Source organism: Hyla sarda, chromosome 7 (assembly GCF_029499605.1).
Source record: "Hyla sarda isolate aHylSar1 chromosome 7, aHylSar1.hap1, whole genome shotgun sequence".
Classification (NCBI taxonomy): Eukaryota; Metazoa; Chordata; class Amphibia; order Anura; family Hylidae; genus Hyla; species Hyla sarda.
This window is the reverse complement of record NC_079195.1, coordinates 41040780-41059568: the sequence shown is the minus strand read 5'-3', so window position 1 is coordinate 41059568 and position 18789 is coordinate 41040780. Positions and strand designations below refer to the sequence as shown.

At 44.1% G+C, this 18789-nt stretch overlaps 1 protein-coding gene and 1 long non-coding RNA gene across 4 annotated transcripts in view; one reads left to right on the top strand and one right to left on the bottom strand.

Annotated features, from left to right (window-relative positions):
* Positions 1–5508: 5508 nt before the first annotated feature.
* The window catches only part of HPS1 (HPS1 biogenesis of lysosomal organelles complex 3 subunit 1), a 78451-nt gene continuing 65170 nt past the window's right edge, over positions 5509–18789 (top strand). The window contains exons 1-6 of one of the 3 annotated variants that reach the window (XM_056531881.1): positions 5639–5668; positions 9841–9929; positions 11555–11659; positions 13811–13924; positions 16084–16218; positions 17876–18018. In XM_056531881.1, the coding sequence (XP_056387856.1) occupies positions 13811–13924; positions 16084–16218; positions 17876–18018 (392 nt within the window). In that variant the 5' untranslated portion in view covers positions 5639–5668; positions 9841–9929; positions 11555–11659. Of the gene's footprint in view, positions 5669–9840; positions 9930–11554; positions 11660–13810; positions 13925–16083; positions 16219–17875; positions 18019–18789 lie in introns of all 3 variants that reach the window. The other 2 variants (XM_056531880.1, XM_056531882.1) reach the window with 2 other exon arrangements.
* On the bottom strand, positions 10409–14453 carry LOC130282921 (uncharacterized). Its single transcript, XR_008846553.1, has 3 exons — positions 14321–14453; positions 13824–13885; positions 10409–10813 (listed from the first exon to the last, which is right to left on the bottom strand). It is a non-coding gene; the product is annotated as an uncharacterized LOC130282921 (long non-coding RNA).

Sequence of the window (18789 nt, the reverse complement as noted above, 5' to 3'; positions counted from 1 at the left end):
AAGCGGCCGCCCGACCCCGCAGAGCCGGCACACCCCCTACATGTATCTCTATGGGGTACATGTAAGTGCCCCGTGCGGGGGTCAGTACGCCCCCTTCCAGCATTCTGCCGCGGCCCCATTCAGGAGATCATGGAGGGTCTCAGCGCTCAGACCCCCGCGATCTAGAACTTATCCACTATCCTTTGTATAGGGGATAAGTTATCTTTCACCAGACTACTCCTTTAATAAATCTGTTGTTATTATATTTCATTTAAGCTTTGATCTTTAGAATAAAATATTATATGATTTAGAGGTCTGTTAATCGGTTACTTTATAAGTGAATCTAGCTTAAATGACTTAAAAGGGTACTCCGGAGGAAAAACTTCAACTGGTGCCAGAAAGTTACAGTAAGAACAGATTTGTAAATTACTTCTATTAAAAAAATCTTAATCCTTCCAGTACTTATTAGCAGCTGTATACTACAGAGGAAATTCTTTTCTTTTTGGATTTCTTTTCTGTCTGTCCACAGTGCTCTCTGCTGACACAGTCTGTTCATGTCAGGAACTGTCCAGAGCAGTTTGGAATTCTGCCAGAGATTCCGGAGCAGCAGAGTCCTGTTGTATTCAATAGGATTCTTCTGCACTGTGCACAGGGTGGAATTTCCGCAGCAGATGTTTCTGGCACAGAAATTCTGATTCCAGTGTCCGCAGAAAAAAATGAACCTGCCCATTCTTTCTGTGGACTCTGCACGGAATACATAGCCAGTGCTCACAGTCTGCGGAGTATCCGCACAGAGATTTTCCGTGCGGACATTCCGAAGTGTGAACATAGCCTAAGGGTCTATTTACACAGCAGAATTGCCGCTTGCGGATTTCTGCCTCAGATTAAAGCCCATTGACTTCTATGGGATTCCGCACTACCATTCACACTTCCAAATTTCCGCTTGCGGATTTCCGCAAGCAGAAATTCAGAAGTGTGTATGGGAGTGCAGAATCCCAGAGAAGTCTCTGGGCTTTAATTTGAGGCGGAATTCCGCAAGCGGAAATTCTGCAGTGTAAATAGATCCTAAGGGTACGTTCAGATGAGCGGCTCCACAGCGAATTTTACTCTGCGGATCCACCGCCAAAGGACCCCTACAGTGTACTCACAAACGTTGCGGCCACTCCCCCTGCTCCCTGAACTAGGCCAAGGGCAGCTGTGATGTGTGAGTATAGTGCTCATGCGTGCGGCGACTTGCACATCACAGTGTGTCTGCTCGTAGTGGTGTATTCCATCCTTGTGCACTTCATTTGGCTGAAAAACCTTTTTGAAGTACTGTATATACTCGAGTATAAGCCGAGTTTTTCAGCACGATTTTTCGTGCTGAAAACGCCCCCCTCGGCTTATACTCGAGTGAACTCTTCGCCTGTCAATCCCTTCTCAGTGGTCTTCAACCTGCGGACCTCCAGATGTTGCAAAGCTACAACTCCCAGTATGCCCGAACATGCCCGGTGAAAATGGACAGCCCGGAACAACTAACCCTCCCCACCGGACGGTCCCTGCAGCATAGATGGCCCGGACCTGCTCACCCTTCCTTTCCACCGAGGGGAGGTGAGTAGAAAACTAAAGGGGGGGGGGGTCTGGATGATGACAAAGGCGCAGTGGTCTTCAACCTGCGGACCTCCCAGAGGTTTCAAAACTACAACTCCCAGCATGCCCGGACAGCCAATGGCTGTCCGGGCACGCTGGGAGTTGAAGTTTCGCAACATCTGGGGGTCCGCAGGTTGAATACCACTGATGAAGGGATTGACAGGGGATGATGACGGGGGTCTGGATGATGACGGGGGTCTGGATGATTACATGGGGGGGATGATGTATTTCCCACCCTAGGCTTATAGTCGAGTCAATAACTTTTCCTGGGTTTTTGGGGTGAAATTAGGGGCCTCGGCTTATATTCGGGTCGGCTTATACTCGAGTATATACGGTAACCCTTTAACAGAGGCGCTTTCTTTGCTAGCTCTTCTTGGCTGATCAGGATTACAGAACAGCCATGGGGGGGGGGGGGGGGGGGGGTCAATGTATTCCTGGGAGCTGGGTGTCCTGTAGAGGAGCAGTGTATACACTACCTATATACTGTATCAGCAACAGGAAGAAATAAATACAGTGATCCCTCAACTTACAATGGCCTCAACATACAATAGTTTCAACCTACAATGGTCTTTTCTGGACCATCGTAAGTTGAAACCAGACTCAACATACAATGTACAGACAGTCCAGATCTGTGAAACGTGTCAATGGCTGGAAGAACCGACCAATCAGAATGGGCATTCACTGGTAAAACACCTGTATTACTGAAGTGTATGCACTGACTGGTGTCTGGTATCACATGTTCTGTACACTTTACCTGTATCAGGGTTAGCTGCTCTTTTGGACACCAGGTGAGGGCGACTCCATTATTTTTTGGGAACATTGCGTGTACTGTACAGGACCCTGAAGAAGCTCCTGTCCTCTACATAGACCAGTGTTTCCCAAGCAGGGTGGCCCCAGCTTTTGCAAAACTACAACTCCCAGCATGCCCGGACAGCCTTTGGCTGTCCGGGCATGCTGGGAGTTGTAGTTTTGCAAAAGCTGGAGCCTCCCTGCTTGGGAAACACTGACATAGACAGTGATTTACAGCTCCCAGCAGATCTTTCTTACTTTTATATGTAAGAATTTGCTTTATCTATATTAGTTATCTACTTATTTTTCTTTAATTCTCACTTTTTCCTATTTTTGGATGACATTTTGGTGCCTTTAGAACCAATTACCAGGTTTCCATAGAGTTCTGGTCTCAACATACAATGGTCGTCCTGGAACCAATTAATATTGTAACTTGAGGGAGCACTGTACAATAAATTCCATCACTACACTTTTTGTGTTTTGGCTCCATCTACTGGCCAACATTGTCTATGTGATGCACTAAAAAAAAGTCTACTAAGAAATATGTTAGGTCTGTACTATACAGAATTTCAGCCTCAGGATGTAAATAAGAATGTTACTATTCACTGACAGCAAGCAGAAATCATTGTATGATGTTCAAAGTGGCATTCTGGTTTCAGAGAATTGTATTTAAATAAAACTATTACCCCCAGGATGTATAACTTGCTAATATGGTGTTATTACAAATTGTATTGGCTTTAGTGTATTTTTGCATGATTCCCACCTGACTGGAAGTTGTGTAGTCCTCTCTTTGTCAGTGTGGTGTTATCTCCACAGCTCCTCCCTCTCGCCCAACACAATGCATCATCCTCTCCGGTCTCATTCTTCTTGATATTTAGGGTATGTTCACACTACAGAGTGTGAACTGAATCTCCGCTAGCAGAATTCCGCGAGCGGAGATTCAGCCTGGCAGCCGACGGCGGCGGTAGGACCGCACGGCACTGCGGCGTCACCATTGACAGCTATGCAGTACTCGCGGACTTCCGCGCAAAGAATGAACATGTTCTTTCTTTGCGCGGAACAATTTCAGCGGGGGAATTGTCCGCCGCTGAAATTCCGCAGTGTGAACGGGTCTCGCGGAGACCCATTCACACTAATGTTAAATTCACACCGCGGAATTCCACGGCAATTCCATAGTGTAAACATAACCTAAGGCAGAATGAGGTGTGCTTACTGCAAGCTACATTATGCTGAACAATTCTCAGGGCAGAGGAGCAGACAGGGAATGGCTGCAGTAGGTGCTGCAACCTTACTGATTGTGTTATAGTTTGCAGGTGGGGAACTGGCAGGACTGTTGTGGGAAGGGAGTAGGCAGAGTGGGAGGATTGTGATTAGGAACTGAGAAAAATAAACTCATTCTAGGGATTGTAGTACTGAGCAACCACTCAACCAGGAAGTGCAACAAGCAAGTGCGGACAGGAAGTGCAGAACAATGAACCCCGGAACAAATGAATGGTTTCAAAACTGGGGCAGACAGCAATGCTACAAGCTTCTGCAGCATTCTTATTTACCTGATGTTGGAATACCCCTTTAAAGGACAAGTAAAAACTTACATGATACTAGATCGCAGGGTGGTCCGAACGCTAGGGCCCCCTGCGATCTCCTGTTTAGAGCCCCGGCTCTCCTATACAGCAGCACGTCGCGATACCGAAGCTCATCCCTCCCTGCAGAACAGGGTTGTCACAGATCACTTTTGTAAAGGTGTCTTCTGTGCCAGCCATTGGTTGAGTGACACGTAGAGGAACCTTTGTATTTAAAGGGGTACTCCGGTGAAAACCTTTTTTTCTTTTAAATCAACTGGTGGCAGAAAGTTAAACATATTTGTAAATTACTTCTATGAAAAAATCTTAATCCTTCCTGTACTTATTAGCTTCTGAATACTACAGAGGAAATTCTTTTCTTTTTGGAATGCTCTCTGATGACATCACAACCACAGTTCTCTCTGCTGACGTTATTATAATAATACTAACGCTTTATTTATTGTTGTCCTTGGTGGGATTTGAACCCAAGTCCCCAGCACTGCAAGGTAGCAGTGCTAACCACTGAGCCACCATGCTGCCCTTAGCATACATCTGCTATGCATGGTTGTTAAAATGTCAGCAGAGAGCACTGTGTTTGTGATGTCAGTGTTCCAAAAAGAAAGGAATTTCCTCTGTAGCATTCAGCAGCTAATAAGTACTGGAAGGATTAAGATTTTTTAATAGAAGTAATTTACAAATATGTTTACCTTTCTTCCACCAGTTGATTTAAAAGAAAAAAGGTTTTCACCAGAGTACCCCTTTAAGTTCCTTAGACGCTGCAGTTTGCATTACATAGTAGTGTGCCCTAAATGCTGCAGAACCCTATAAAACACACCTCAGCTGCTGCAGCTCCTCATAATACATACGTAATTTGCTATAGAATATCATAATACACACCTCAGCTGCTGCAGAACCCTATAAAACACACCTCAGCTGCTGCAGCTCCTCATAATACATACGTCATCTGCTATAGAATATCATAATACACACCTCAGCTGCTGCAAAACCTCATAATACACACCTCAGCTGCTGCAGAACTTCATAATACACACCTCCGCTGCTGCAAAACCTCATAATACACACCTCAGCTGCTGCAGAACTTCATAATACACACCTCAGCTGCTGCAAAACCTCATAATACACACCTCAGCTGCTGAAGCTCCTCATAATACATTTGTCATCTGCTATAGAATATCATAATACACACCTCAGCTGCTGCAGGACCTCTTAATACACACCTCAGCTGCTGCAGCTCCTCATAATACATACGGATCTGCTATAGAACACCATAATACACACCTCAGCTGCTGCAGAACCTCATAATACACACCTCAGCTGCTGCAGAACCTCAAAATACACAGCAGGTGCTGCAGATGATAATTTGCACCTCAGCTACTGCAAAACATCCTAATACACAGACACCTCAGCTGCTGCAGAAGGTTATAATATGCCCCTCAGCTCGTGCACAATACACGCCTCAGCTGCTGCAGAACCTTATGGTACACTGTGATTAGCAGGAGTGTGCTGCTTCCTCTCCCCTCCCCCGTCCTGATCACATGAGCTGCATTCACATGCTCCAGAGCAGGAAGTGTCCCAGCCTCAGCTGTCTATATGGAGGTTCCTTCTGTCCTGGTGACAATCTGCAGGGTGTAGGATGGTAAACTGCAATAGTCTGCGGCGGTGAGGCTTGTGATGAACACTTAAGAACTGAGGTAATATTATTTTTAATATATTTTTTTGCCTTTTCTGTCATCTCTGGGATTTACGTATTTCTTAACCCCTTAAGGACGCAGCCCTTTTTCACCTTAAGGACTGAGCCCTTTTTCGCAATTCTGACCACCGTCACTTTAAGCATTAATAACTCTAAGACGCTTTTACCGATTATTCTGATTCTGAGATTGTTCTTTCGTGACATATTCTACTTTATTTTGGTGGTAAATTTTCGGCGTTACTTGCATCCTTTTTTGGTGAAAAATCCGAAAATTGAATGAAAATTTTGCATTTTCTAACTTTGAAGCTCTCTGCTTGTAAGGAAAATGGATATTCCTAATAAATCTTATTTTTCTTCACAAATACAATATGTCCACTTTATGTTGGCATCATAAAATGGACATATTTTTACTTTTTGAAAAAATGAGAGGGCTTCAAAATATAGCAGCAATTTTCAAACATTTCATGAAAATTGCAAAATCTGAAGGGACAGATGTTACAGAACTACAACTCCCAGCATGCCTGGGCAGTCTAGGCACGCTGAGAGTTGTAGTTTGGCAACATCTGGAGGGCTACCGTTTGGGCACTACTGCAACAGTGGTCTCCAAACTGTGACCCTCCAGATGTTGCAAAACTACAACTCCCAGCATGCCCAGACAGCCTTCGGCTGTCTGGGCATGCTGGGACTTGCAGTTTGCAACCCACTAGGAAGGGCAGCAGTAAATATCGCTTACTGCCCCCTTCTTTACCACCCTCCCCCCACCGTCGATTCCCTACCTGCGACGTGATCTCCGATGTCTTTGCGATGATCTTCGGTCCCCTTTGCATCTTCTTTGCAGGTACCAGCCTCCATCTTCTCCCCCCCGTTCTGCCCGACATCCAGGGGTGGGCAGAACGGGGGGTTGCCGTGGCAACCCAGTATCCTGCGCTGCCATTGGTCAGAATCAGTTCTGACCAATGGCAGGGGATAGGAGGAGATCGCAGCACTGCGACCTCACTCCTATCCCTCAGGATGATCAGGGCTGTCACTGACAGCTCCAATCATCCCTATTTTCCGGGTGATCGGGTCACCAGAGACCCGATCAGCCCGGAATAGCAGAAAATCGCATGTCTGAATTGACATGCGATTTTCTGCGATCGCCGACATGGGGGGGGGGGGGGGGGGTCCCAGGACCCCCCTAGGCGATGTGGCGGGATGCCTGCTGAATGATTTTCGGGGGGACCGGAATTCCCACGGGTGTATGCATACGCCCCACGTCCTTAAGGACTCGGGATGCAGGGCGTATGCATACGCCCGGCATCCTTCAGAGGTCAAATTGTTTGTTAAAAAAAAAAAAAAAACATAGAGGACATTTACATCTGTCTGATGTTTCGGAATGCCTAATAATCCAGAACTGGAGATGAGCCGGATCTCCAGCACTGTAACACCCCTAAGGATACCGAGTTATAGGAATTTTTCTGTATTTGTAGAGCTATGCCTCATGCTGTATTATGTTTTTTTTTTTTTTTTGTTATAACTTTTTTTGCATGGACCCAAATTATGCAGGAAACATAAAGCAAAGAACACGAATACATGCACTCACCGCTAGGTATGTGTCTACGGGCCCAGGAGTCCAGGATCCGGAGGAGACATCTGAGGATGTTCGGAAGCGCTCAGAGGCGTTGCCTCTGAGCGCTTCCGAACATCCTCTGATGTCTTTTTGTGATCCCGGATTACTGGGCCCGTAGACATGTACTTAACGGTGAGTGCATGTATTCGTGTTCTTTACCTGGACTATGTGCACTGCGCAGGTGTCATTTACTATATTGCTGGATCCCGGACTGTGACAGTCTACGTACACTACTACGTGTGCATTATCTTTGGCGCAGCTACTAATAAGTGTGCCCTCCCTTCTGTTTCCCCTCCGTTTTCTCCAAACTATGCAGGGTTTGGATATGTTGTGTCCCGGTACAGGACCTGGTCCTGTCCCTGTCTAAAGTCCCCTCAGCCAGAGTCCTGCAGGGATTACCCCTGGTCTCCTCATATAAATTGTATATTGTTTAATATATAAAGATAATATAAATGTATAGGATATATATGTATAGGACCTTTCCCGGGTCACGTGATGTACAGTTGTAATGTATAATTGCTTAAGGACCTTCCATGGTCATGTGATGTACCCAGAGTTCACTGGGTTCAGGACTTACAGGTTTGCTGCCCAATGAGCTTAGACCAGCCCCTTATTATATAAAGGGCTGTAGCCACTAAATTCCCTTTCTTAATTCCAGACTATCAAGAAAGCACAAATCTCAATTCATCTAGGCCAAAGCCTGAAAGAACCTACAGCCACAATCTAGCTCAATCTACCAAATCCTGTGTGACTACTACCAGCTAAAATATTATAATTAGTAGCACAGTGGCCTGCATCAAAGCTCATTGCTTCAGAGTCCCAGCAAAGCCTGTGAGGAACCTGCATTCCGGTTACCTCTTTACAGACTGTTATGTATAGAGACTGTTGCATAAAATCTTCAAGTAAAGTTCTTCAGTTTATTCATAAAGTCTGCTGTGGACATTCTGTTATTTCCCCTGCCGTTTCTGGGACGGTTGGCGGTAGGACCATTAACAATAAGGAAACCACACCCTGGCATCACGACATCTAAGGGTTAATACCACCAGACCCTGCACTTACATCACCGCAACACCCCAGACACCATAACTCTCCTGGTTCACCACAGATACGTTTTTGTGGCCTGACCTCGGGCCATTATTTGGAGGCAGGGCTGGTTCTACCTATAGGCAAAATAGGCAGTCGCCTAGAGCGCCTTCTTGATGGGGGCACCTCTCTGCCCGCTGCAAGAAAGTTAATAACCAGCCAGCATCTGAGGCACCCGCAGCTCGTCCGAAGCACCCGGCCAGCCAGAACCACCATTGTGCGAGGAGGAGGATTTGTTACAATGTGTCATCCCAGTAGTAAGGACATTACATGAGGAGTGGGTTTGTTACAGCGTCAAAGGGCGGAGCCAATAGGCAGGGTCAAGGGACGGCAAAATTAGCATTCGCCTAAGGTGGCAAAAATCCTTGCACCAGCCTTGCTTGAAGGTATAATACGGATACAAAAATGCATCCATATTACTCTAGTGCAGTGTTTCCCAAGTAATTGTGCCTCCAGCTGTTGCAAAGATCGTATTATCCTGATTACTGTACAAATACCTGAAAACCTATAGGGGGGAATTTATCTTTATGTTTGTAGGGGGTTTTTTTTTAGTTGTCAATTTTTGTCCCTGCAATTTTTTTTTTTGCATCAAAAGTGTGCGCCTATTAAAATCGTGGAATGTATAAGTTGTTCAACAGTGGTCAGTGCTTTAGATTGGTTTGTGCAGGGGTCATGAAGCTACTTAGTGCGTCTTTAAAAAAAAAAAAAAAAAAAAAAAAAAAAAAAAAGTTGCATCATTCTGGCGCAAACAGGCCTCAAAAGGCGCAACCTCAACCCTCACTTAGAAAAGTGCCCCTGCAGAACAATTATTGGATGCTAGTAGAAAAGTAATAAGTTATATATAAATGATATACATAAATTATATGCAACCAGTCCTCAAAGGTATACAAGGAAGAAAGTGGTTAGATCCAGTACGGTAAAATATTAAGGTATTTATTAAATAAAGTGCAATATATTACATTGAACAACTGAAGTCTAGCGCAGGGCCCTTGCACAGGCTCCAGATAATTACTGTAGGTATAAATTAAATGATATAAAATAGCCAATATAATAGATGTATAGATATTCCCCACTGTCTGATTAGGGTATATTAGATATGGCTAGATAATAAGATATGATAAAATAATTAGGTGTAATGTCCCAGGACAGGATATACTCCTGTGCAGTACTCAGGCCCTGTCAGGTTGAGTCCCTCCTTGTCCTAGGGGCTCTCCTGCAGCGTCTCCCTCATAGTAGTAAGTCTAGTGTTATGTATAGTGTTGTAAATATAGTGCATAATGTTATTTATAGGTGTATAAAGGACCTTTTAAGGACCTTTGAAGGTATCACCTGTTATGATGTTCACATGATGCGTTATGTTACCCAGAGAGCACCAGTTGACCACCTGACCTGCAGCTTGACCTATGGGCTTCCTGCTCAGCACCCGTTTATAAGAGGGGGAACAATTAAAATCTGCCTCCTTGATCATTCACTGCTCTTAGATCCTGAGGAACAGCCAAGCACAGACATCACAGCTCCTGTGTCCAGTCCACCTGGAGGCCATAAAGCCTGCACACCAGCCACATTGTCAGTAAGTCAACTCATCTATGTCTGCTGTCTCTACCAAAGTCAAGTCACTAGTCAGGTCAATTATAGTCAGAGTGACTGTATTGAAGTCTGACCCAAAAGTACTACAAGTCCCAGCAAGCTGCAAGGCCTTTTCCATGTTACTGGTCAACTCTCTGGGATTGTGGCCTAGCTATAAAGACTTTAACAACTTTCTAACCTCAGTAAAGCTACCGTTAACCCTTACCTGGTCTTGGACTATTATTGCCCTGCCTAACCTTGGGATAGCGGTGCTACCGTTCGGGTGGTTATCGGAAAAGCCACTCTGGCGTCATGAACATTAGGGGTTAATAACACCTTGCCCGAGGCTATACAATCTGCCCCATCCACCTCCACCCTTCACACCCCGTGGTCACACCACAACTTTGGCGTCACCACATAGGGATATGATAAGATGGAAAAAATAGTAAAAAATAGTGCAAATAGTTATTAGGATATCGCTGTATTGATGCTGTTGGAATAATACAGTGGAATCTTGAATGTAATTTCAAGGTTAGGATAGAGGTTGGAAGTATTGTTGGTGCACCGCACCGCTCACCACCCTATTCGGTATGGGAGCTCCTCTGTTCGGCATCAGATGCGGGCTGGCATGGACCGCGTCCGGCCTGTTGCTGGCAGTGCCTGTCTGCAGATGTGCTGGGCAGACGTAATTGGGGAGCTCTGCGTGGTAGAAGCAGTGACTTCCAAAAGGAATTGTGGCCGCGGTTTGGCACGGATGGCACCCGGCCTCAGAGATGGTGATATCCGCAGATGAAGATTGATGTAATCAGATAGTATGGATGAGCTGTAGTGCCGGCATCCATGTGTGTCAGAGTCCTTCAGTGCGCGTGCTGTAACAGGGGGTTCCAGCTGTTGCAAGTGATTAAGCAGAAAAACAGGTAATATTAGCAGTAAATGTCGTTTGTACGATATGAGGGTGAATAAAACCAGGCTAAACGCATTTCAAGACCACGGGTCTTTTCTTCAGTAGCCAAAATAGGGGGCCTATTGGCGCATAATCAAACAGCCAGTGGGGAATATCTATACATCTATTATATTGGCTATTTTATATTATTTATACCTACAGTAATTAATTATCTGGAGCCTATGCAAGGGCCCTGCTCTAGACTTCAGTTGTTCAATGTAATATATTGCACTGTATTAAATAAATACCTTAATATTTTACCGTACTGGATCTAACTGTTTTCTTCCTTATATACCTTTGAGGACTGGTTGCATATAATTTATATATAATATTACTTTTCTACTAATATTTTGTTGTCTTTTTTATTTTATTATTATTATTTTTTTTATAAATTCCCCCAATATGGCTTATTAAACTATATTCACATTATGTGAAAACAGTCTTGTAGTTTTGCAACAGCTGGAGGCGCCGCACGCTGGTTGGGAAACTCTGGTCTAGTATATGGCAGGTCTTAAAAAATCACATTTCAACCTCAAGACACAGATCCATAAGATGAATGTATCAGGGATTTCAGGCCCCCCCCCCCCCCCCCCCCTGAATCATTGTAATCCAGCAATGCCAAGGGTGCTGGAATATTGGAATCTGCATGCTTCCTTCTAACCATCATTCTTTTTGGTCTGAAATAGGCAAAAAAGAAGGTAATATGTGTTGATGAAGAAGACGGTCACTGAGGAACTGGTGCATTGGATCCATCACACACAGAGAACCTAGGGGGACAGCGAGACATTACAGTAAGTAATGAGATTCCCTGGATCTTCTATGATCTACTCCTATACTGTAAGCCTTCACTGACTCGCTGTTCTGAAACCTGCCTGCAAGTGTTTACTTATCTAACAGCGCCCACGCAGGAAGAATTAAGCATTACAATGTGCCCACTAAATCAATGAGGTGTCTGTGTAACCATGGATCTTCTGGGTCCTCCAGAGCAATAGATTTTGTAACCACTCTTTAAAGGGGTATTCGAGGAAAATACTTTTTTTTTATATCAACTGGCTCCAGAAAGTTAAACAGATTTGTAAATTACTTCTATTAAAAAATCTTAATCCTTTCAATAATTATCAGCTGCTAAAGTTGAGTTGTTGTTTTCTGTCTGTCAACAGTGCTCTCTGCTGACATCTCTGCTTGTCTCGGGAACTGCACAGAGTAGAAGAGGTTTTCTATGGGGATTTGCTTCTAAACTGGGCTGTTCCCGAGACATGTGTCATCAGAGAGCAATTAGACAGAAAAGAACAACTCAACTTCAGCAGCTCCTAAGTACTGAAAGGATTAAGATTTTTTTTAATAGAAGTAATTTGCAAATCTATTTAACTTTCTGGAGCCAGTTGATAAATACATTTTTTTTTTCCTGGATAACCCCTTTAATCTTGTAATAGGTGAGGGCCCTGAATAAGAGACCCCCTTTATTAAATGATACCTTCCCTGCCAAAAAAAAGTAATTCATTTGGTTGTTACACAGGATCTAATCAGCTAGTAGACTCTTGTTGCCCATTATATATAGAAAAAACAACATTTTTGTTTTGTTTTTAACCTTAAGCACAAAAAGGGTTAACCCCCTTAAAGGGGTTCTCCGGTGCCTAGACATCTTATCCCCTATCCAAAGGATAGGGGATAAGATGCCTGATCGCGGGGGTCCCGCCGCTGGGGACCCCCGTGATCTTGCACGCGGCACCCTGTTTATAATCAGTCCCCGGAGCGTGTTCGCTCCGGGTCTGATTACCGGCGACCACAGGGCTGACGGCGTGTGACGTCACGCCTCCAGGGACTGATTATAAATGGGGTGCCGCGTGCAAGATCACGGGGGTCCCCAGCGGTGGGACTCCCGCGATCAGGCTTCTTATCCCCTATCCTTTGGATAGGGGATAAGATGTCTAAGCACCGGAGAACCCCTTTAAGGACACGGCCTATTTTGACCATGACGACAATTTTCATATTTGCGTTTTTCATTTTTTCCTCCTCACATTTTAGGAGAGGCTGTATGAGGGATTATTTTTTTTTTTTTGGTCACTTTTTTATTGCATTTTTTTTAAATACGATGTGACCAAAAATCTGAATTTTATTTTTTTTTTATTTTATTTTTTTAACGTTCATGGTGTTCCCCAGACAGAATCATTTACATTATATTTAAATAGTTTGTACATTTCCACATACCTCAAAATTCTATGTCCTGCGTAATCTTCTGCTCCAAGGGTGGAGAGACAACACAGTCCATGCTGGGTGGTCGAGTTGCTGAGGCAACCATAGAAAGTTCCGTGCTCGAGTCCTATTAATTTGCATGAAACTCCCCGGGTGTGGATTACGGCTCTCCACGCTGAGGCTGAAGAGCTTGTAAACTTTGGAGGTACACTTAATGGGGGACTTTATCATTGGTTTTACCCTGGTTTTGTGGTGTACGTTTGTCTCACAGTTTGTCTCAGATGCTGTTTTGAAACTTTTCATTGCGACTTTTGCTTTAGAAGGTTTTTCTGAAGGAACATACCAAGTCATGATTTCAGGTGATATCCGGCAGTGGTCAGGAATTCATGATGTACAACTTTTCAGTTTGTCGCATCTTTTGTCGCAACTGCGCTTAATTAGGCGCAAATCTACACCAGCCCTTACTTGGCTTACAAAGCTGACTGCAAACAGCATTATTAAAAAGTTGCCCATTTTGTCGCACGGGATAAAAAGTTGCACAAAAAGATGCAGAGGGGCACCATACAAAGTGGTGTACAGAAGTATGAAATGTGATCAGCACCAGATTCATCATATGCCCTGCACCATGTAATGAATGTGGTCTGATGTAGGTAGACAGTATCCCCCACATGAATTAATGGGGTAAAAAGAATTTCACCTACACCACATTTGATGAATAACCCCCAATATGATTGTCTTCCTCCTTGCAGATGAAGTGCATACTTATCGTATCCGAGGGAGCAGAAGTCCTGTTCTACTGGGCTGATGAAGAGTTTGAGAAGAATCTGCAAAAGAAATACTCAGCATGTGATGAGCTGCTGGAGGTGCGAGGCTAGTATGTCTATGTGGTACCCGGGTGGTGTAGTGCAGGTAGTAGTAGGGTCAGGTGGTAATAGCCCGGGGACAGATGGTAGTATAATCCCTTGTAGTGTTCGTGACGCCAGGATGTGGTTGTATGGTGTAGGGCACCGCCGACAACCAACCCAGAAACGGCATATATTAAATGAGAGTCCAAAGCAGGTTTTGATGCAACTGGAACTTTACTGAAGAAGGCAGTATAACATTTCTTACAGATAGCCAACTTCCACAGAGGTGACCTGGACAGGGAACCTCTCAGGCTTGCTTGGACTTGTGGTAATAATGATGATGCAGGCCCCTGTGCTACTGTTAGGACTTTGGTAGGGACAGTAGAGACTTGACTTGACATAAAAGAGACTTACAGATTAGATGTGGCTGCAGACTTGTAGGCTTTGGCCTAGCTATACTGGACTGAACTTGTACAGGACTTGTGCTTGTTTTACTGTCCAGGAACTAAAAAGAGCTAGTGTGGAGACTACAGCCCCTTATATATCAGGGGGATGGACTAAAGCCCATTGGTAGCTGGTTGCCTGTGGTTACCTGTGCCTCTGGAACTCTGGGTATCAGGTGATCACATATCCATGTCACATGACCTTAGGAAGGTCCTATACAGTTTAAACATCCTTATAACCTTTACACATAGTTTACTGTATATTCACTGTACAATACCTGAACTAAATATACATAATTAATGTACAATAGAAATCATAATCATGACCTAGGGGGATCCTGCAGGGGAGTCCTGTGGACTGGAGGGACTCTACCTGACGGGACTTTAGAAAACTATACAGAACCATGTTCTGTACTGGGAAACGAGATATAGATATATATATCAGGGGTGCATAGAAAATTATCGGCCGAAAATGGCCCTTTCAGCATATTCGGCCAAGGGAATTTTCAGCTGCTTGGCGGTGGGCTTGGCTTAACCCCTTCCCGACCCATGACATACTTGTACGTAATGGGTTTTTTGAGCGGACATGAAGCAGGCTCGTGTCATAAATGGGAGATGCCTGTTGCTATCAGCAGCTGACATCTGCCTTGCAATGATGGACGTCAGAGATTGCTCCGATGTCCGTCATTTAACTGGTTAACGACCATACCCGGCAGCCCCCTGCTAATTCTTGTAGCTGGGGGCCGCCGCTAATTGCCGACATGCGGCCAGCTATTAACCCTGTAGATCGCCGCTGTCAAAGCTAACAGCGGCATCTAAAGGGATGTGTAGGTGCTCCCCTGGTGGTTGAGTTGGCTGAAAAGTGCGCGGGGGGGAGCAATCCACTGTGGAGGTAGCCGGAAGGCTTTCCTCTGCATCATTGGTGTCTGTCGCTCTTCATTTGATTGAGCCTGGCTGAAGTAGGCTCAATCAAATGAGCACAGATCACACAGATGAATGTAGTGCTATGAAACTATATTGATCTGTATGAGGAATCTAATAATTCCTCCTAAAAATCCCCTACTAAAGTGTAAAAAAAATAAAAATAACAAAAAAACACCCATTAACCCATTCCATATTAAAAGTTTAAATCGCCCTCCTTTTCCCATTTTCCATATAAAAATATGAAAAATTATAGAAATAAACACATATTTGGTATCGCAGTATGCGTAATTGTACCAACTATTAAATTTATTATGTTTTTGATAATTCATTGTGAACGGCGTAAACACAAAATAATTAGCACAGCCTAAATTTTCTATTTCGGGCCAAAATTTCCCTTTCGGTGCATCCGAAATAAAAAAATAAAAATAAATATATATATTACACACACAATATAGCATGTGATAGGCTGCTTCAGGTAATAGGGCTGTATTCTATTATACTATATGTATACTATGTGACAAACTGCTGCTGCTAAGGTGACTGTATTCTATCATACAATGCATTTTTAAGTTCTTCAGACTCCCCCAAACTTTCCCCCATCAGTTTGCTCTCAGTACTGTATCATGAAAATGTAAAAAAAGAATTTTTTAGAAATAAGAGTTCAGACCCTTTACTATGACATTTGAAATTGGCTCTTAGGGCCTCCCAATTCTCTTGATCAACATAACATATTACCATAGACTATAACTGCTTGTCTTATGTGGTGTATTCTGCACTTGATATAACCTGCTCTGTATTTGTTTTGTATAGTTGTCAAGCTTTGGTGACAGCATTAATACCCTTTTTGCACCACTGATCATCTCTTGTGTGACACTGCTGGAGAAGATCGGAGACACCTACACGTGTTTCACTACTGAGAATGGTCACCTGTGTGTGCTGCACATGGTAAGGTTTCTCATGGGGCAGTGGACCCTCTGCTGACATGTAAATCTAAGAATAAGAAGTATTTAGATGTACACCAGGCGCCAAGACTTCAAATTGATTCACTGGGAAAAACTATAGATGGATCCAATCAGCAAACAATGTCCCTGGGGGAGCTCAAATGTGTACAGTAAAGGACAATAGTAGAGAAGTAATACACATAGCACTCACCAGACCGATTATATGATCAATCTTCAAGCTTTATTTTCATCTTAGAAGCTAGATATGAATAGATATCTAGTGCAGAGGAGAGAACAGGTGACAGGTGTACAGAGACGTACAAAAAAGGTGACTGCCCGTTTCGCACCAATAGAAGCTTCTTCCAGCCTTTCATATATAAGACCCGCATAAACTATAATGGAAATTGCCTACACATACGTGGCCGACTTACCAGTCCTCTCTTCCCCTTTCTCCCAGTTGTGTTTTTAGCCAATGAGAGACCCCATTTCTCTGGGTTATGGGTGTGGGGGGGGGGGGGGGCAATGATTGAACCACATTAATCCAGACGAAGGCAAAAAAAACCTTATGAGGCTGATGCCACCCCATGCTAGGGGAAATATATCTTCCTAACCTCAATATGGCATCAGAATAAATCCCTGGATGAACATTCTGTCCCCATAAATCTAATATCCATAACCTTTAATGTTATTACTCTCCAGAAATGTATCCAGACCCCTTTTGGACTCTTTTATTGAGTTCACCATGACCACCTCCTCCAGGAGAGAATTCCACAGTCTCACTGCTCTTACAGTAAAGAACCCCCGTCTGTGCTGGTGTAGAAACCTTCTTTTCTCAAGACATAGAGGATTCCACCTTATTATACATACAGTCCTGGGTACAAATAGATCATGGGAGAGATCTCTGTACTGTCCCCTTTATACAAAATGAATGTACTTTTGCACACTTTTTTTTGTAGATTTTGTAATATGCAGTTATACTGTACCCAGTGTCATCTTGATCCCTGGTGGATTAAGATAGTGTATTGTACTCCTGAAGTTGACATATGTTATGTTCATGTTGCATAAACCTAATTTTAACTTTACCCTTCAATTACTGGAGCCAAGGGTGTTAAAATGATAAAAAAAATAAAAATAAAACATTAATAGGTGAATTAAATGGAATGTCCAGCGCAAGATAGATCCAACTGAGCAATTTATTGAATAAAACCTCAGTACATGGACATAATGGGCACAGGTGATGCATTAGGTGGGCCGAAACGCGTCACCTGTGCCCACTATGTCCATGTACTGAGGTTTTATTCAATAAATTGCTCCGTTGGATCGATCTTGCGCTGGACATTCCATTTTTCTTCAGTTTCTGTTTCTGGCATTGCCCATGCCAGTCCGAGCGCTTTGGCTTTAGAGGTAGAGAGCTGGGATCACATCTATATTCCTAGGTGAATTAAATATCTCCCTTTTTTTGTTTCTCATTGCATATAGTTTTGATCATATTGGACCTCATGTATGAAACCTAGTGCACACAACAACTGGAGGTATTGCACATAGCCTCCAAAGCAGGGATTAGGTTGGTTGTTATGGGTGATGGTTTTTATTTTGTTTGTACCCTAGTTTTTGCTGGTTTTATTGTCATCCGTTTCAGCAGCTGTGTATTATTTCTGCAGTTTGGAGAAATCCTGTTCATTGCGGTCAATGGGGACGGAGCAGAAAATGAAGACGACTTGAGGAGGAAGATTTATGTCCTGAAGAGACTCACTGAGGTTCACTTCGGTCTGGTCACGTTGGACGGTCAACTTATCAAAAAAGAGTATGTCTGCGACTTATCTTTCCTTTTTTACATGATACCAAAACAATATTTAGCATTTCCCCTTAAGATAAAAATGAGAAAAACAAAGGCGCTCCTTGTGGAGTATGGCTTGCAACAAGGATACTAGGGAGGGGGAGGGTAAATCACTGCTTACCGAAAGAGGTTGTGTACCGACATACACAATAGGGATCGACCGATTATCGGTTTGGCCGATATTCACGATTTTGGACATTATCGGTATCGGCAATTGCCTTGCCGATAATGCCCCGCCCCCGCCTCCCCAGCCAGACACCGCCGCTGCTGCCCCATTACCTCTCCCATCCCCGGTTTTATAATTACCTGTGTTGCTGTGCTCTGCGCAGCGCAATGACGAGTGACGTCCTCAACGCGACGTCACCGTCAGTGCGCACAGTGACAGCTCAGGACGCCGCCGGAGCTCGAAGTAGCATGGACCCCGGGAACAGGTCATTATAAAACCGGGGATGGGGGAGGCAATGGGGCAGCGGCGGTGGTTGGACTAGGGAGGACCCCAGGACAGACAGGCAGAGTGAGGGCGGTGGCAGAGGTCTCTGGCCCCGCAAAAGCCGCTGCAGTTCATTGATTTAAAGCGCCCACTTGAAATCATTGATCTGCAGCAGATTCTGCGGGGCCGGGGGGTGGGGGGAAATAGCCGATAACTCAATAACTTATACCGGAATATCGGTATAAGTTATCGGCTATCGGCCTGAAAGGTCATAGGTTATCGGTATCGGCCCTATAAAATCAATATAG